This window comes from Electrophorus electricus, chromosome 26 (genome assembly GCF_041902795.1).
Source record: "Electrophorus electricus isolate QZ-2024a chromosome 26, ASM4190279v1, whole genome shotgun sequence".
Taxonomy (NCBI): domain Eukaryota; kingdom Metazoa; phylum Chordata; class Actinopteri; order Gymnotiformes; family Gymnotidae; genus Electrophorus; species Electrophorus electricus.
In genome coordinates, this window is record NC_137522.1 from 11,008,344 (window position 1) to 11,028,517 (window position 20,174).

At 45.8% G+C, this 20,174-nt stretch overlaps 1 protein-coding gene across 5 annotated transcripts in view; it reads left to right on the forward strand.

The window, feature by feature from the left end:
- ttll7 (tubulin tyrosine ligase-like family, member 7) overlaps positions 1 to 20,174 on the forward strand; it is a 45,976-nt gene that overhangs the window by 5,029 nt on the left and 20,773 nt on the right. For 4 of the 5 annotated variants that reach the window (XR_014120070.1, XM_081708343.1, XM_081708342.1 and 1 more), the window contains 9 exons: positions 1,918 to 2,244; positions 2,439 to 2,570; positions 3,764 to 3,885; positions 5,851 to 5,918; positions 6,092 to 6,250; positions 8,971 to 9,187; positions 9,521 to 9,685; positions 11,290 to 11,448; positions 19,840 to 19,934. Coding sequence is in view for 4 of the 5 variants with exons in the window: in XM_081708343.1 (XP_081564469.1) it covers positions 2,220 to 2,244; positions 2,439 to 2,570; positions 3,764 to 3,885; positions 5,851 to 5,918; positions 6,092 to 6,250; positions 8,971 to 9,187; positions 9,521 to 9,685; positions 11,290 to 11,448; positions 19,840 to 19,934 (1,142 nt within the window). In the remaining variant the exon portion in view is untranslated. The remainder of the gene's footprint in view (positions 1 to 1,917; positions 2,245 to 2,438; positions 2,571 to 3,763; positions 3,886 to 5,850; positions 5,919 to 6,091; positions 6,251 to 8,970; positions 9,188 to 9,520; positions 9,686 to 11,289; positions 11,449 to 19,839; positions 19,935 to 20,174) is intronic. The other variant, XM_081708344.1, reaches the window with a different exon arrangement.

A 20,174-nucleotide genomic window follows, 5' to 3' on the forward strand; every position in this document is an offset into this window, starting at 1 on the left:
AAGAGAAAAAGTGAAGAGATAAATCACAATAAAAACGTTGCCTGCGGTCCAGATGTGCCTGTGAACATTAACTTCACCAGTGTGCAGAAAGCCACTGAATTTGTAGTACAGTTCACACGAGTGCACTTAAAGTACTTCTCTGGTCCACTTGCATTTGAAAGAGACATATTTCACACATATCTGCAAATATTTGTTGATCTTTAAGTGATTAGTTCTTTTGATGTGGATCAAAGGTTACTTACTTGCTCACTTATAGCTGACTCAGCCAGGCTTTGAAATGCTAAATCTGCACTGAGTGCAAACACGCGACAGCATTTGCATTCAATAGCAAAAGAGTGCAGAAGTGAAAAAGTGAAAAAATAATGACTCCATATATAAAGATGTTTTAAAAAATGATTTGGCCTATTAAATATACTTCATCATGTTACCTTGAATAGTTCTTTGAAAACAGAACTGGTGTCTCAGGCTAAGCTGTATTGAGGTTTTGTGTGTCTTATCCTGCTCAGTTATCGCCTTTCGATAACATTGCTGCAAAAATGATAGCAGAAGTGCCGAAGTCAATTCAGAGGAATGTAAAAGAAGGAAGAACACGATGAACATATGACCAGCCGAGTAGCAGGTCTCTCTTCATGTGGCCCTATTTAAACTGACACTGTGCGGATATGTGGGGGACATGCCACACCACATATTTCTTGATAATCGATTGAGCATGGCTGGATCATTATAGAGTACAGTATTGAATATCTGTCAGGCGGCCTCTGGTCCTCTGGGGAAATGGCATAGCCACATTTGAAAGCTTTTTTTTTTTTTTGCTGAATTGGCAGAGTGAGAGTGGGGGGTGGGTGGAGATGGGGGAAGGGAGCACTAAAGAGATAGCATGGATGCATGGATTTAATGGGATGGCAGAGTGAATGGATTAGGCTGTTGATGGCAGCGTGTTAGGCCTGTTCATCAGCGCGCCACCTCGGGGACGGCCAGCCCCAGCCAGCAGCCCGCCGGTCCTTCTGCAGCCTCCGCTTTGGTTTCTTCCTGTTCAGTGAGGAGCATTCACCGTGTAATTATAGCCCACGATTCTCAACCTGGTCCTGCATTTGCTCTGAAGAAAAGAGTAAGAGTGCGTGACCTCCTTTGTTGTATTAACGAAAGGGAGAGGTAGCAGAAGGGTTAAAGTGTACAAGGTGAACTGAATGGATTGTTCAACTTAAGCACACTTTGAAAACAGCTTTAAATAAACTCTTTAGTGGATTTTTGGGGGGATTTCAGTCACATGCCTTCATTTTTTATTGACATAGTCTTGTGTTGTATAGGTAGTGTAGGTTCTTTTGTGTATGTGGGTACATGTGAAAGCATTTAAAAAATGAACCACTAGAGGTCAGGGTTGATCAATCCATTTTACACAACCAGTACTTGGTTTCAGAAAGAAAAGGTCTGGAACACTCATACTTCAAATTAAATTTTAAATCAGGTCCAGAAGGTAGGATAAAAGACACTAAGACAAACAAACCCACAATATGCTTTCAAGGACCTCATGATTTATCACAGACTGCAGTCTTTACAAGTGAGCCTTGGAGCTTAAAAAAAAGCAAAACCAAAGCTCTTCATTAGACAGCTGCATTAATGTTTCATCTGACAGACAGAAGACAGAAAGTTGTCATCTGCACTTACCAGCCACTGAATCTTCACTCAAGTGCTGGGCTCCAACCAACGCCCATCAGCGTCTAAGGCTGATCGGCCGGGCGAAACCACGCATGTCATCTTGACTGATATGTCTCAGAACGGCTTGAGCAGCACATCAAACACGACTGTGGCCCTTGCGCTCACCCCCTTTCACTGCAATTTTCCTACGCTTCTCTAACATAAGTGACACTTTCTTTCTGATGCACCCCCCCCCCTCCCCCCATTATTTTTTCTCGACAGACACCTTCTCCGTCCATCTGTCCGTCCTTATAAATGTACTGTGGTTACGCTGCCTGGGAGGAAAAAGCCCGGCCCCCTTTCCTGTCCTTCTCCCCCATCCCTTCCCTTCCCCAGCACCGGCGGAGAGTGAGAGAGAGAGTCCCAACGAGGCCGGAGGCTCGGGGCCTCTTCAGCCTGTGGCCCTTGGGGCGCACCTCCGTGCAGACAGGGGAGACAAAGTAGATCCGTGCCAAGCTGTGCTGGAGTGCCCGAGAGGCCTGGCGGAGGAGAGCTCTGCGGCCTTTGACCTGTCCGCCCGTGACATGCCGTCGCTCGCCGACGATGGAGGTGAGTGTGGCTCCATCCTCCTGACCCGAGGTAGAGCCGTGCCGCTCACCAGCCAGCCACGCAGGAGCTTTACCTGCACGCACGTTAGCTGCAGGTAATGCTAGCAATTGTAGTAACAGGCTGTGGTTTGTGAAGTCACCTCTTCCTCAGGCTTGTTTTACAACCCACCTTAACACTGACCGGATTTCCCACAGAGGATCAAGGGACGACCCCCGTGAACGTGCGGCCAGCACTGTCCAATCAGAATGGAGTGAAGAGGAAGGTCCGCACTAAGAAGAAGAAAGGCATAATCACTGCCAATGTGGCAGGAACAAAATATGAGATAGGTAAAAAAAAGAAAAAGAAAAGCAGACCAATCTCACAACATTACAGTTTTCCAGTGTGTTAAGTTTGAGAAAATAGCAGTGCTACCACTAATGAAAGAGAATGTTAAATTATCATAATAAGGATTTTTTATTTTATAGTTTACCATCATTTTGTTTAGTAGAAACCCGTTTCTAGTGTATATCTTTCTCTTTTTGCTAAAAATCAGAAAAATGGTATTTATTGTTGATTTTTGCAGGCATACAGTGATTTTGTGTAGTCACACTGAGCGTAATTATGTTACTGGAAAATTTAGCAGACGCAATGCTTTCGGTGGGAGTGTTGGAAGTTATTAGCATGTCATGTTAGTGCTCTTATCACAGGACTTGCTTTGGCTTAGGCTGTTCAAACACACCGGCACAGAAACAAACAAAGATCTACTCCTTGGCCCTGTCATGTCCCTTGACGTAGCACTAATTGGACTTTAAAGTGCTCTAGTCTAAGTGGCAATGACACAATGAGGTTTTTCAACTGAATGAGGTTTATATTGCAGAGGAAGATATCATATTACAACCAAAACAAGTTTTAACGCTAACTTCCTTGTGATAATTGAGACAGTCATTGGTTTGAAATACCACTTGAAGTGCCATGAAAAATTGAGGCTAAAGTAAGGGTTTTTTTCAAGCAAAAATATGGCTACATAATATTATACATTGCATCTGTAAGGTTTTTGAGGGCTGGAGGAGTAACTTAAACCCTGTTTCATAAGGGGATATAAAGCTTTTATTAGTGGCTTAGTAATGAATAGTCATTGGATTATAGTCCAAATTCAGACGCCACCTATCTTAGACTTACAGCTACCATTGGGATTTGAATGCATTATAAGCCACTCATTTGTCTCCTTGAAAAAAGACATTTCTGTAGGGTACTTGCCATCTGGTGAACTGGTAGTAAATATGGTTTTGAAACAATTCATCCATAAGATCTAATGCTCCAGCAGACCTGAACAGTCACAGTCCTTACCCATATAATAGAAGGTCATCCGACTTCATGATAGAATGACTGGAGAAGTTTTTAGCCTTTACATATGGAAATCTTTGAGTAAGCTTTACTCTAAAGGCAGCCAGAAATATGCAATTCCCACTAGAAGCATGGCTAATATAATGTATGGTAATGTGATATATAGCTTTTTTTTCTTTGCTTTTTTTGTGTGTAGTTCGTATAGTGATTGGGGAGTTGGCTTTCCATAAAACCAGAGACGAGGACGAGACAGCCAACCTCATCTGGAGCGACTCTGCTGTGCAGCATGAGAAAATCGCTGAGCTCAGGAACTACCAGGTAGAGCAGCTGGCTGGAAATGCTGGCTCCAGCGAATCAGGGCCAGGGAAAGGAAGTCAGTGATACCTTGAAGGTCATGATACAATCACCTGTAGCACATAGGCTTCTAAAGTGTACTGTTACTTGAGATTAAAACAAAAGCAGAGTATCTGTGTGTGCATCTGTTTGTGTGTGTGTGTGTCTGTCTGTATGTGTGAGCATGACTCCATGAGGGCTAGATGATTCATGGCTTGAGTTTCCTGCAGCTCCTTGACTACTCTGTGTGAACCCCATGCATGTGTCCACATTTGGCGGAGAGAGGAGAAGAGGGGAGGTGGGCTTGGGGGGCAGCGGGGTGGGGGGAGGCTCTACGACTCTGCCAGCCCTCCTGCAGCAGCAGACCCGTCAGCCCGGCCTGCCCAGCTGTCAGTCACTCTTAACCACGCAGCATGTGTAAGACGGGGTACAGCTGCGGATGGGTCAATAGCGGGCCGCAGTGAATCACCTCCTTCTGTTCACGTCTGAAATTCGATGGATGCTACGGGGGGTATGAGAAAGCAAGCACAGCCCCTGAAAGGCTTTGTCTTTCACTGTGTGTGCTCTGTGTGGGCAAAAGAACCTAATTTCAGTACGACCGATAGGTTGAGGCGGCTAGATCTAACAAATAACAATGCCAAGTATATGAGAAAATCATTTGTCTCCCTCCCCCGGTTAACAAAAACCATATCAGACATATTTCATGAAAAAAAGGTCAGCCTTTGATGTCTTAAAATGGGGTAACTGTACATCAAGCATGCTCCAAAGCTACAAAAAAGTATTACTGTCCCAGTGATTTATGATATGAATAGCTTGCATGTTAACATTTCCCAGCCCCTTTCTCTATGGCACAGGCCTGGCAAGGAATACACATAGGAAACAATCTGGCTGCAGTGTCATGACGAGGAGCAGTAATCCAGATTGGGTTGACTGCTGTCTGACGGTGTAGCTGTAAAGAAAATGTACAAAACTTATATACATACTCACTGGCAATATCTTTCGCGACTCTCCTCTGCCCTGTTAGTATGTGGCCTAAATATTCACAATTGGAGTGGCTTGAAGTGCTGCTTTGTGATTAGTCCAGGACCTGTTTGTGAAGGTACGAGACAGGAACTGGGATGGCTGAGCTTTCAGCAGCTTTTGCGTTAATACTTCCATGTCACTTCAGCTCTGGTGTGGTCACTGTAAGGCAGCACAATCCATCTGCTTCAGCCAGCAGCTGTCCCCTCGGTGAGCCACTTCTCTTTTCAGCTTCACATATCATGAGATTACAGAGTGGGAAAGGAAAATACTCCAAACAGGTGGGCTTGATTTTCACGCTTGTAACGTCCCCCCTCCCACCCACCCCCCGTGCTGTGCTGCGCTCCGAGCTCTTTCTGCCGAGCGTTTCCAGACTGGCCCGTCTTCGTTACGGCTGTCTCATCCGGAAAATCAGATTCCTTTCACACTCCCTCAACTGCACGTTCTCGGCTTTCCCGCCCTCCGTTGCTTTCCTGTGATTTGCTCTGAAAGTTTGCTGTCAAGCTGTAGTTCATACAGGCCTAATTAACAGCCCTGTTCAGCCTCATTTGCTGAAAGAATACAGAAAAACCCACTTTTTTTTAATACCTTCTCTTCTGGCCCTTGCTGCATTCAAGCAATTCATTCATCTGTCACTACCTACAATTGCAAGGGCTCTGATGCAGAACCAATTACTTTGGTCCTTGGAGTTGAGATTGATCGTCTTTTTTGTGTGTTTTAAATTAAAAATAATGTGGTAAACTAAATAAGGGTTAAGAAAGGTTTCTCAGTCTCCTTTTGTTTGGAGTCTGTAATTGGGCATAAATGTCAGAACATAGTAGTCTCACTTCAGGTTTTTGGCTTTAATGTGTTCATTTTTTTCTGCTCAGAGGTGAATTTTGAAATGCCCTCTAACTATTATTATTTTCCCTCATGTCTTTCTTCCCTCAGAGAATTAACCATTTCCCCGGAATGGGGGAGATCTGTCGAAAAGACTGTCTGGCAAGGAACATGGCAAAGTAAGATGCTCTTCGCTTAAACATGAGCGCAACTATACCTTGTGCATGAATATCACAATACACATTAGCAGCTTATTCATCATCAGACGCTGGTCTCCAGGCACTCTTCTAGGCAAAGCTGTGGAGGGACGTACTCTTTTCCCTGTTCTTTTTCTTCTTTCTTCCCCGGACAGGATGATTAAAAACCAACCTCATGAATACAGCTTCATCCCCAAAACCTGGATCTTCCCTGCCGAGTACACTCAATTCCAGAACTACGCCAAGGAGCTGAGGCGCAAGCGCAAACAGAAGACATTCATTGTGAAGCCCGCCAACGGAGCCATGGGTCACGGGTAGGTCCCCAGGGCCCGCGGCCCCTCCACACCCCCACCCCCACGTTCACCTCCGGGCTCTGACATAAGCTGCGATGGAAAGAGCATGTGAGCTTTGGCTAAATAGAGGTGTTTAAAAGAGAGGCGAGAGTCGTTTGTATGCCGAGGCTCGTTTTAATTTTGCTCCATCTTCCATAAATTGACTGCAAGGGCGTGCTAGCCGGCAGCCCAGCCCACACTGAAGGTCCCAGCTAGTGATTACGGAGTCACCTGCTCCAGTATCCGTGAGTCCTGGGGTGACTATAAATAGCTTACAAATGGAGTTTGTGCTCTCTGTCTGGCCCCACTACTTCTGTCTGTCCCTGTCTTTCTCTCACTCTCTCTGCGTTACTTATTTTGCACAGAGGGCTCTTAGACTTATGTTTGGACTTGGACCTTACTGTCACACAGCCATTACATCAACAAAAGTGCAAACAGGAAAGGTGTTGCCTGTTTCACCTTATTCACATAATTGTTCAGATTTCAGCATTTTAAAGTCAGAATAGATTAAAAGTGCCATTATTTGCCTAAATAATAGCTAACGATAACATTTTAAGAAAGCTTTTGCCTCATTATCTCCCATTTGGGCTTCTTTAACGAGTATTTGGAGGTGAGCCCACCTTGCTGTCAGCCCAGCTCATACAGGAGAGAAGTGATGCCTTGTTCATGTCCAGTTTTAGAGTAGGTAGCGTTCTTTTCACGCATTCATTTTAATTACTTTATTAGATAATTATTACTGTGATTAAAGATATTCACATTTAACACGTGCAAAGCCTTTCGAGTTATTGTTTCTGATTTTGACTTGTATTTCTCCTGGACACCAACAGATGGGGGTAGTGACATGCATTATGTAGCAAAGGATGAGCAGACGTCTTTTTAAAAAAATTTTTATTTTTTGTCCTTCAGGTATATGAGCATTACTTATGGTCTTATACTACAGTAAGCCTGTATTTATTAAAACTAAAAGTCATCAAATGTTGAATTATCGGCACACATTATGAAAGTGAAAGAAGATGAGTTTAATTCGTCCATTCAGAGGCGGGAGATTAAATTTGAAAACGCGCAGCATGACGTGGGAAATGAAGTTATATCTTCCTCTGTAATTTATTTTCCAGTCGGGAAACTAAATGAACTTATTGTTTGTGTCTGAGCTTAGGCATGTTGAGAGAAAGAGAGGGAGAGAAAGAGAGCGAGAGTCGGAGGCTTGAAGGAGAGATCCCCACTGGTGCCAAATTAACCAGTCGGCCAAAGTGGGTTTTGATTACCCGCCATCAGAGCTCATCAATCATGTCATATGATTCGCTGCCACAGCCGCAAACAACTCCAGCCCCGTCCGGATGTAGTGCAGCTCAGGGGAGTGGAGACAGGCTGCAGAATGCCAAATATACAGTCAAGAGCAATGCGTCATTGTGGTCGGGATAAGCGGTCAGTAGCATGGAGGTGCTGCTCAGGGTTTCTGGCACTGACTGTTGAGCTATTGTTGTTTATATATCAACGCTTTCAAATCAGCACTGTTATGGTTGTGCTACGTATGTCGTAGAATGCGTCATTGAGAGGCATCAAACTAATCAGTTTGCCCAAATGAAAACTAACACCGATGGCAAACGTTTTAGGTGGCTATTTACAGTCTTAAAACAATACAATACAAGGGTCTTTCAAAATGTAATCATTTATTTATTTCAACTTTTGAACATGATGTGCAGCATTTTAGCAAAGCATAATTTCTACTGGTTCTTTGAATGTTATTGCTATATTTGCTATATTTATTCATTTTGAATTTATTTTTAAATGTAATAAGTATTTTTTTCTCAGGGCATGTGAGAAAACGCTGAAAACAAAATTTTCTTGGTAATAAAACAATACTCGTACTCTATATATAATGGAAACCATGTGATTCTTTTTTTCCCCTGATTTGGCCAGTTTAATGGGCACTAATATACAGATTTTGTTTTCTCAGAGCAGGCAGAATTGGGTCTACATTTCTTTCCCTGCACAAAGAGAACTGTGGTATTGTGTTTACTTCAATTAGTTTATTAATCGCTTCCATATTGTCTAATTTAAGGCATTTGCTTTTAATTACGTTAACAAAAAGACGAGCATGACCACTTTTGATGTATCAGTCGAAGGCGCAGCACAGCAGGGGTGACGTGGCTGGCTCTAATAGGTCCCAGAACAAATGAACTGTAACTCACAATGCTTTCTTCCCGTCTGGTGAGTGCCACAGTGCCTGCGAACCCGGAAAGTTATAGCCTCGGCTAAACATTTCAGGCTCATGTAAACCAGAGTAGGAAAAGCACATAACCAATTAAGCTAACTTTGGCTGATGGCAGTATATTTTACTGTCTGGAGAGGTTTTTCTAAGGCTCTCTGTTTGCAAAACACCCACCAGTTCACCTCTCCATGTACTCGTCCATTGGCGAATGACACCGTCGTCTGTGTACCATAACGTCTGAGTGCCGGCGACAAGCACCCCAAAGCAAATAAATGCTTGCAGGGATTGAAATGGACCAAAACGTCTGGTCTTATTAACCTGGGCCTAGTCATGGTCTGTAGACCAGCAACAGAGGCCGTCAACTTAATAAACCCCAGGCTTTCTGTTGTAGCCCAGACATTCATATTCAATACCAACACTGTAACAGCTTCTTAAATATGTATGTAGCACTTTTCTTGTTGGTTACCCTTTTGAATCCCCCTCACCCCAGAATATCGTTGATTCGGAATTGCGAGAAGCTCCCAGCGCAAGACCACTTCATCGTGCAGGAGTATTTGGACAAGCCCTTCCTCATGGAGGGCTACAAGTTCGACCTGCGGATTTACATCCTCGTCACCTCCTGTGATCCCCTGAGGGTCTTCCTCTACAACGACGGCTTGGTGCGGATGGGCACGGAGAAGTACCACACCCCCAGCGAGGCCAACCTGGTGAGGAACACTGAGAGGAAATCAAGCAGCCTGTACTCCCATCATCATAGCTACTGCAAGCCTGTTACGTGTCTCAGACTGATTTACACGCTGGTTTTGTAAAGATTCGCGGATGATCAAAAAAAGCCTCTGACAGCGATCATCTGGCTAAATTACCAGAGTGTTATTAAGTGTGATTACAGACATGCAATTAAAGTGTTGAAGCCTCGTTCGCTGTTAATATACAGAATCACTTTGTTTTTATTATACATCGCAGATGGTTAATGGTTTGGATTTGTGATTGATGTAGATGGCTTCTGCTTAAGATGGCGCTCTTTCTCATCATTCTGTTAGAATCAGCTGTACATGCACCTGACCAATTACTCCGTGAACAAACACAATGAGAACTTCGAGCGGGATGAGACAGTGGACAAAGGCAGCAAGCGATCCATAAGCTGGTTCACCGAGTTCCTACGTAGTAATGACTACGACGTCGCCAAATTCTGGGGAGATGTTTCTGTAAGTCTCCTGCATTTAAACAAACTGAAATACGAGAGGGAATTTCTTCACCATGTAACATATATAATAGTTCACAGAAAAGGGTGGCTTACAGTGCATTTGAATGTTTCAAATTGTCTAGCTATCCATGCATATGTTTCACATGCTTAGTCAGTTTTGGCTGTGCTGCCTATGTCTTAGAATACATTTATGCATTATGGGTATCTAACTAATCTATTACCAAGACGTGTCCATCTGTGTTTCACTGTGTCAAATAAAGTGCCCATGTGTTCTTGACACCTTTAGCCTGATGCCTTAGCTATGCTTTACTTCTCTTTACCAGAAGGCAACTTTCCCTTGGTCTGTGTTTTCAGTTCAGGCTACAGTTTGAGCTGTCATTCTTCCCCAAACCCCCTGCTCCCCCCATCTGTCACCGTCTCTATTTTTGTCCCGCGCTCGTGCATTTTACCAGCTCATCCCTCAGCAGACGTTCGCCTTCCTCGCCATAACGTCTCCGCGCGCCATTCTTCGCGTTAAGAGGAGGCCTCGGCCTGTCTCTGTCATTTCACCGTCCTCCACCTCTCTGACACTCCTCTCCATTACAGAGAACGGGCGGCGCTTGCCTGCTTTCCACCACAGTCGCCACGGCGACATCCCCTTTCACTCACCCGACGACCCCCCCAGTCCCCCAACCCCTACCCCACGGCTGCTTTCCGCTCCCGACCCCCTGCCCCTCCCCATCTTCCATCCCGTCTCCTGCTCGGAAGGATCCCGTTTCGTGTCGTCACCTCTACCCCTCCCCTCTCCTCTCTTCCCTTCCTCCTCTACAATGTTTTGGTCCGGTTGCTGGCCGGCCTGACGGTGGCTGAGCTCGGTGATCTCAGTTTATTTACTTCTCCTCCCGTCTGTAAACATCAGACTCGTTACATCATTTCCCCCGTGGCTCATGCTCGCTCTGCCTGCTTTCATCCTGCTTGAGGCTGAGGATGTGATAAACTGCTGCTTATATGTTCTGCTCAAGATGAAATGTTAAAGCAGGTCAGGCTGCATTCCTCACTGTTAAAGACTTGTTAATCTGAAGCTTGACCCCGGCCTGTATAAACGCACCCATTTATTTCCATGGGGGACAAGCGCAGACACACACACACACACACACACACAGGCTCTCAAATAACTACTCTATGTACATGGCTTGCGTCCTGGACTGCCTCTCAGTACCTGCCAGTGTGGAGCACGCTAAGCTGTTAGGATCACCGCTCTGTGGCCTCCAGCGGCGCCCCAGCCTGCCTGGGCTGTGATAAGAGCGTCCGGCGCCCCGGGGCCAGCTCTCTGGCCCCTGCCTCGCCCCTCCGCCTCGCCTTCCTGACACATTAAGCAGACCACGTCCCATTAGGCAACACGGGAGCTAATGCCGCTCTATTAATCAGTGGCCCCGTAGCTGAGCCTCCCCCGCCCCCCGGCCCTGCACTGAAAGTGCTCTATGTGCAGGACATGGAGGACTTACCCTTCCAGAGATGCTGGGTCGGGCCATGGTGGATGGCTGAGCAAATTTCGGTGGCGAGTCGCATTGGAAGGTCAGCTGCTGGCGCTGAATTGGAGATTGTGGTTGTTTGTGCTCGCGGCAGGAGCTGGTGGTGAAGACGCTGATCGTGGCTGAGCCTCACGTCCTGCATGCCTACCGCATGTGCCGCCCGGGACAGCCACCAGGGAGCGACAGCGTCTGCTTCGAGGTCCTGGGCTTTGACATCATCCTGGACCGCAAGCTGAAGCCATGGCTGCTGGAGGTATGGCTGTGCCCACACCCTCCTCATCCTCCTCCTCCTCTTCATTCCTCTTTGCTCTACTGCGGTGATTTCAGCTCCCAGGAGAGTTACCTGACTAAATCTGGAAAAATAGATTTTATTACTCATTTATTAAAGAAAGTCAATATTCTTGAAAGGGATCTCTTTTTTTGGTTCTGACCTTTGTTTGTGGTCATATTGGAGTTACTAAAATAACAGTAATTTTATAGCTATTGTCAAACTGAATAGAGAGAACAGGGAACCGACTCCGAGCTGACATTTGCTCTGGCCTTAAAGTGCACACTTACAAAACATTAATGTTTGACTTGGCCAGCTACTGTTCTCCTGGGCTTTTACTGGTAGTAGTGGCTTAATAGGAAACGCCTTTGTGGGCCACCCGTTGAGAGTGTGTAATTCTTGGAATTGTGGAGATTTAGGCAATAAGGGTGTAGCATGTGTGTCAGGTATGTGGACATCGATGATTTGAAGGGAGCGATAAAAAAGCCGTCTGGTGTCTTTCATGTTGGAAAAACCTCATTACTTGTATGGCAGTTGCGATAGTCAAGTGGATACCACATCGTTCTCGGGTTTGACTGATCATGTAAACATGTGGCTGATTTCAGTTACACTAAGATCCAGTCTGCTTCTCACTCGCTCACGTTCTCAGAGACTGACAGGATAATGTGGGTCAGGGCTTCAGGTTCAGTGATGGCTGGGGCCCACTGTTACTGAAACACTTTCTTTTTGTGTGGATGGCTGGGGGGGTGGGGGTCTGGGTATAAATTATGGCGTACTTGTTCCAGAATGTTCCATGTCAGGTTTTCAGTCTCTCCCACTGTGATGTCAGCCAGTTAAAGCATGACCTAAATCCTTTAACCCAAAGTGCTTGGCTTTTTCACTCCTTCCACCATCACTGACACACCCCCCCTGCTAGTTGACTCTAGGATGTGAAAAGCCTGAGATAATTATTTGTTTTTGCTGTTGCGTAAACCCTCAGAGTAAATCTTTTTCTTTCAAAACGCTTGAAAGTTTAAATGGATAGGGACTTTTCCCGTCAGGTTTTTTTGTTTCCTTGAGGCGCAGTCGTCACGGCAGTACCTGGGTTCAGACGTGCGCACTGCTGAATGACAGCGGTGATCTCTGGCGACTCCTGGGCCGCCTCTGTGCATGTCCTAGAGCCTCAGTGAATTGGGAAAGAATGCAAACAGTGGTAGATGCAGTTGTTACACTTCAGCGCTAATGATCCCTCGGTGCTACTAGCAGCTCACCACAAACTCCCATCAATTAACATCCCTGCAAGTTCCGCACAGAGGGGGAAAAAAAGCTGTTTCTCTTTCACGCTACATTTACGGCAACGAACATTTATTTCCGATTTCGAGTGATTAGTCAAGAGACATTTCCAAACTTAGTTTCAGTAGAGACAGCATAGACTGAATGCAACTTTGAGAAAACGACATTTTTTTATGTTCAGTATTTTTATATTTAAACTTAATTTTATATTTACATTTATATGTGTATTTAGATAATTTAAAGCAGAATCTTTAGCCATTGAAACTTTCACATTTATTTCTAGGTTTTATTTGTTTAGTTTTTTATACATACATGCATATATTTATATATGCATACACAAATACAAGTAAATAAATAAATGAATAAATATACAAATACATAAATAAATGAAATGAAATGAATACTCAAAATAAATAAATAAATAACTTTAATTTTTTGACCTGACTTGAGAAGTAGCTGGAATTCAAGAATTCAAACAATAATAATATAAATAATAATAATGATTAGAATTATTGAGGTAAAATATCATTAACATGTAGACAGAATCTTGGCAAAAAGAAAATTATCCAAAATAATGTATAAAGAAGCATTAGTTAAACATTAAAAGTAAATAATTTATTCTAAAAAATATATATATTTCTACATGCTATTTTAACATTTATTTCTACAGCTATTTTTATGAAATTTTAACATTGCAATTGTCTCTAAAAACATAAAGCCTAAATGACTTACATTCTAGAGTTTTGGGTTGCCATATTTGTGTCAACGTAGGTTAGCCTGTCTCTGTGATGAGCCGCAGACCTCAGCGTCTAATGCTGTTAGCCAAGCCTTTTCTGCCCAGCCTCAATCTATGGAGCAACGCTCAGCGTCCCTCATCCTAACAAGGGAATAAAACTTTGCCCCAAATCAATTTCAGATGTACACGTGCGTGAAAGGTAGATGATATCTTGTTTAATTTTCTTTCTCCTTCTTTCACTGGTGTAATTTAAAGAAGGCTGTTTTGCACCTCACATTCTGTAATTATATTGTAATTCTTTTTCTGTTTGTTTATTTATTTATATTTTGACAATATAATCAGCTGCACTTCTCCATAGTAAATGCTACTGTTCTAAGGCAAAAAAAACCCCCACACACGCACACAAACACACACACACACACACACACACATCAGACACAACATTATCTGGTGGCTGTATAGTGTACTCTGCCACACAATTAACTACTACAAAACATCAAATGAACTGAGGCAAAAAAGGGAAAAAAACTAAATCAGGCTAGTGAGTGCTATTTAAAATATGCTGTAATATTTGCACCAGCATGTTCAAGCACACACCTGCTAAAATCATTCTCAGTGCTCCTTTCTTCTTCACATGTCTAGGGAGAGCAGAACAGCAGTGCGCACTCCAAGGCTTGGGCTCGTCAGACAGACACCATTGTGGCGTGCTGAGCGAAAGGCGGTTTTTGTTGCGATCCTTATCTTAATTCCCCAGGTTTTCAACACTGCTTGCTACCTCCCTTTGACATTCAAAACATTTGGGCCATTTACACGGGCGGGGGGGCACACAGACCGCCGTAACTCGAGCCACCTCACTTTCACTCGTTTGCCCACACATCGCCACCGATCTGCGCTCGATGCGGTCAGCCGCCGTTGTTTGGCGCTTTGTGGCTGTGCGCTGTTGGTATGCTAATATCAGAGCTGCTGATTCCGTGGTCCAGGTTGCTAGGAAGGATGGCCCCCTCCATAGGTCAGGAGGAGTCCGGAGGGACACAAACACCCATTAGTCAAATGCTGTGGTGCAACACTGATATCATTGCACCCTGGGCCCTCTCACTCTCTCTCTCTCTCTCTCTCTCTCTCTCTCTTTCTTACTTTTCAGTCTCTCCCCCTCTCCCTCTCACGCTTTCTCTCTCCCACTCTCACTCCTGCTCTCTACCTCTCTCACCCTCTCCGTCTCTCTTCCTCTCTCTCTCTCCCTCTCTCTCTTCCTCTCTCACCCTCTCCCTCACTCTCTTCCTCTCTCTCTCTCTCTCTCTCTTCCTCTCTCACCCTCTCCCTCACTCTCTTCCTCTCTCTCTCTCTCTCTCTTCCTCTCTCACCCTCTCCCTCACTCTCTTCCTCTCTCTCTCTCCCTCTCTCTCTTCCTCTCTCACCCTCTCCCTCACTCTCTTCCTCTCTCTCTCTCTCTCTCTCTCTCTTTCTTCCTCTATTGCTCCCTCTCTGTTTCTTCCTGCATTCTTTCCAGCTTTTGCCGAAGCTGGTCACACTAGAGCCGTTAAGCTGGCATGACGAGAAATGCAAGGGCAAGAGGAGAGGGAGATATTCAGGGCACACACGGAGATACAGAGACAGGAAGAGATAGACTGCGAGAAAGAGGAGGGGCGGGACCTAGATAAAGCGTGTGCTCCGACTAGCAGCCCACTGAGTGAGTGGCCCTGGGTCCGTGAACATGGACTCTGACCGGGAAGGTATTTATTATGGTTATGAATTTCGCTTGGTGGCTCTCACAGGCTCGCTACACAGGGGCATCAGACCTCTCACTGGGTTCGGCCTCATTAAAACCTGGCTTACTTCTTGTTTGTGGATTCTACACACACACACACACAGACACACACACACACACACACACACACACACACACACACACGTAGGGGAACATACACAAATCCAGCTGCTTGAATGAAAAAAAAACCAAAACAAAACAAAACATAAGAAAGCAGTCTTTCTTCAGCCAGTGGAGTAATTAGAGCTGTAGTGCAGGGCTGCTGGGAGAGCTGATCTCGGAGAGCAACAGGAGAGTGTTGCTGTGCCGCGTCTCCGCCCAGCCCTGTCTGCAGGAACACACTCAGAAATGCAGCCCTGATAGAGGCCAGTGCACGGCCCTCCCGCCCCCTGGCCAACGTGCGACTTCTGAGGGAGAACAAAGAACCAGGCAGCGGGGCGGCCGGCCCCTGCCTATGTCGGGCTGCCACCGGCAGAGGCTGTGTTCCCGCCAAGTACGCGTAGGGCGCCATGTGCTGCCAGTGTGGTGCCCAGCAGAAGAGACGCTGTCATTAGGGGTTGCTTACTAGGAGTTGTGGCCTAATCACCACCTTTTGAGAGATGGGCAGTTGAGTAAGTGTATATGTGTGTGGGGTGGTGGTGTGCGTATATGATGGGGGGGGGGGTTGATTGGCAACCGCTGAAACAGCCGTGAGAAGGAAACATTTGTTGGGGTGTTGACTACCCAGTGACTGGAGTACCTCTCTATCTCTCTTCTCCTCACCCTCTCTCCCTCTCTTCTTCTCCTCCCTTTACCCGCCCACCGTTCCAACCTCGATTGCTTCAAGATGAGTTCGGTCGTCATTTCCTTCACAGGCGACGCAAGCCAGAGCTCACCTCTTTCTTCCAGTGCAGGACGAGTGAGTGTAAGCGATCTGAATTAAGAGGGCAATCGCAGACAGAGCCCCATCGGCTCTTCATGTGGCTCACAAATACAAAGCTCATTAGCTCGTACACAAAAGAGCCTTTCTTAATTTTGCTGTTAGTTTGCTTGGTTTTTAAACAACTTCATTTTATCACATATAAAGTGGCATTTATTTGGAACATGTATGTAAAAACCTTTTGTTATTTACAAGATCATGAGAAGGTGGCACCAATGTCGAAGTACCATAAGAAAAATTTTGTAGACCATGTCCCTCCCACTATAATTTTCATACTTTTTTTGAAGGTTCCATGAATTTGGTTATACATGCCTTTTGAGCACTGAGAATTCATACATGAAACAGAATTTTCAAATTGGCTTTTTTTTTCCCAAAACTTTTTTTTTTTTAAACTTGGAATTTATCACTGTGTAATCATGAATAATGCAGTGTGCGCCATATTATCCAATTTACTTTCCTGCACGTTTTAGTTCCCCTTCGCACGTTTAAGCGCCTCTATTTGATTTCTCTGGTTGTGATTAATCTATACAACTCACTCTGCTCTATTTTGATGGGTTGGGTAACTCTAGATGGCAGTATTTAGCTTTCCCATGTGGGGCTATTGGAAAATGTATTAAAAAATGATTACAGTGATCCATTCATCTGTCTGTCTTTATCTGTGCCCGCACAAAAACTAAATTACATTTTTTACTGTAGCTCCCTAGAAAATAGACATCTTAAGGGTGGGTGATACAGTGGAGGAACCACAACAGTCATTTGGCCATTTATCATATAGTGGAGACCTATGAGCATCCCAGGAGGCTGTGTTTGTGTGTGCGTGTGTGTGCTTGGCCTTGACTCTGGACGTGTGTGTGAGTGTGTAGAAACCTTCTGAGCCAGCTTGACCTCAAGAGCTACAGACCTGGCTAGCTCTCTGACCCTTAACGGGCACGGCGGCAGCTATAGAGTTTCAGCGCTGGAATTAGCCCCCTCGAAAAGCGACAAAGGAACAAAAAAGTGATTGATAACGCGGTGAAAGCAGAGCCGCACGGCTTCCACGGGGCACCCGGCTGGAGCGGCCCTCTCTCCGCTCGCTGATTTGCATTGCGAGTAGCCGAAGCGTTTGGCGGCCGGCATTTCAGGACCCCCGAGTGCCTGGGTCCCTAAGAATCTGAGAATGCGGTGTTTGTTTACTCTGCTGTGGCCATGATACAGCCAGCTTATGTTACTGAAAGATTTATTGTACTGTAGTTTTTAAATGCCAGTCTGATTTATTTTTTTTTTATGACAAAAATTTCAGTCAGTTCTCTCATGACCTTCGTTTTTCCCGCCTAAATTTGTTGCCTCTGCGTTCAGAACACGCAAAAATTATGTTTAGATTTGGCTCCTCGACTCCTTTGAATATTCAAATCACCTTGTAAAATTCAGCTCTGGCACTGTGCTTTTAGCTTGAAGGGCAATAATCAAGATCGTTAACCTACTAGTACATCAAAGTAAACTCAAACCAAATTGCTGATACATGTGGGACTAATCGAGCAGAAAAATTGAATCATTGAGGCTTCCTCTCTCCCCACTAGCTCTGGGAACACAGACAGGTTATTTTTGCATCAACGCCAGAGATACTCAGGTGGGGAGGTGGAATGAGTCAACACAGCTCCCTCCTTAACCACACCGTTAATTGGACGTCTTAGAAATACAGCAGTGGGGAAAACATTTTACTACGCTGAAACATTTTCGCCTCCTGATTTCTGTCACACACACATTGTTTATTAAAAGAGACATTTTTATGGAGTTCCTGTCCAAGGCCCTAGCTTGAGGACGAGTGTATTGCAGTTTTCCTGGCTCCAGGAGTTCATTAACCCCAGACCTGCGTGGCCCCCTCTGGCTGCGCCTGGCCCGGCCTAGCCCGGCCCGCCCCGTGCCCCCGACGCCCTCACCCGCTGAGGCCTGTGAAGCAGAGTGAGTTCAGCCGAGCGCTCTGAGCACCTGCAGTGCCGTCCGCAGTGCGGCCCGAGCCACGCCGATGGCTCCTCCTCTCCCACCGCTGCCTAACCCGCCCGGTTGGCATATCCCGAGCGAAGAGCGGGAAACGGAGGTTAAGAAAGGAGCCATTAAATGCCTGACATGCTAAATCTGCGGAACTCCCGGGTCGCCGAACCTGATGAGCCTCCTTTGTTGCTTTGTTAGGTGGTCCATCTGCGGGGGCCACATCTCGCCGAGGGGTAACACTGCATAGCACAACGCACCCGGAGAGAGAGAGAGAGAGTGAGCGAGCGAACGAGAGCGTCCGCTGCTAGGGTTACGGCTGGTACAGTAAATTCATTGATTTCACCCGCCGTTGCTTGCCCCCGGCACTCAGTTGTGATGTAAATATTATCTTCCAGCTCGCTTCTAAGCTGGGCACACACCACTAAGCACCTTTGTGAGACGGATTAGCATCCAGCGAGGGCTAGATTCACTCAGGGTCCGCTGAGGCTTCGTCTGCATGCGCACGGCCAGAACTGGGGGTGCAGTTGGACTGCTCTTTTTTTCCAGCTGTGCATCAACCCCCCCACCCCACCCCAATAAAAACACTCCCCCCACCCCACCTCCACCCCACGCATTCAGCATCTGTATGGCACGCGGGGCCCACATGGTGGCATGGCTCCCCGAGTGTTCTTAACCACTCGACCCAGGTTGCTAAGTGCCCTAAACCTCTTTATCTAAGCAGAGGAGGATGGAAGCAAAAATAAAAAACAATTTGTGCTCTCAGGATTCCTTTCAGGTTGCTGTGAATTGAATGAGGAGACTTGAGGCTGAATGGTTTTACTGTACTGACACAGTCAGGCCAACAAGAAAATACAGCTGGCGGATGAAAACTAGGTCGGCGCCTTGTTGCAAAAGAAGGTTCTAGAAGAATGCATCAGATGGAGGCGTCTTAGCTCCTTTGCCGAGAGGCGCGGTTCTTCTAGAGGTGGCACGTCTACTGTTATCCGACCTCGCTTCTCCTTCTGTTTTTTTCCCTCTTCCGTGGCCAGCAATTCAATCAGTGTGTTCCTTCGGTCCTTTTGTTACACCGAGCAGCACTTGGGCCATCTGGAGAGACAGGGCACAGAATTGATTTTGGCATGTTACAAATAACACTTGATACTTGAATTCAGTGCCCTGACAACTGTTTACCTTCTAAGAAGAAAGGGGGCCATTATTATGAGATTTTGGAGGTTAGGGTGGGTGGAGCAGAGGGGGTTGTGGGGGAGGTTATGGACTTCACCGGTTCCCCTCATTAGGGCAAAGCATGATACGCTCTCCAGATATACTGGATCCTTTTCCAGTATAAGTGTGCAGCGGAGATGACACTTAGCCTAGTTCTAAGCAACACTCAGACAGCGGGGCATGAAGGAGGATGCTGACTGCAAGCTGGCGAAAGCGCTTTAGCTGAGCACAAAGAAACGGGTGTAAGTGACAGGGGGTGGGGAGGAGTGCAGACGATGTGCGTTGAATGATGGGATGCTAGCGCTGATCAAGTGACAGATGCCTGCAACCTGACAGGATGTGTGTGTATACAAGGTCAAAGGTCACGCTGACTCCCCTTTCCCTTCAAGTGTAGCTTCCACCTTTATGTTAAACTAAGAAAATCTTGTTCTTCAGAAGCCACTCTGGGTGTTAATTTGGAAAGTGAGGAGAATAAAATAATTTTTTTAAAAACACACCTCACTTCTCTTTCAGATTAATCGAGCACCAAGTTTCGGCACCGATCAGAAGATCGATTACGACGTGAAAAAGGGGGTGTTGCTCAATGCCCTGAAACTGTTGAACATCAGGTAGGCCTTTATCTCTTCACAGTTGCACTGAACCTTGCCTCTCCACAGTGCCATTAGCCAAGAAGCAAGAGGAAGTTCAGCAAAAAGTGCAGGCTCAACCTCTCCATCTTCAAAGCTTCTGAATGTTGTAGGCTTCATCGATCCACGGGGTTTCGACGCCAAAAACTCGCAGCTCTTTGATGTGCGGGAGCTCCCTCGTTATTTCAGGTGGTATCGTGCAAGAGAGAATAGTCTGGACAT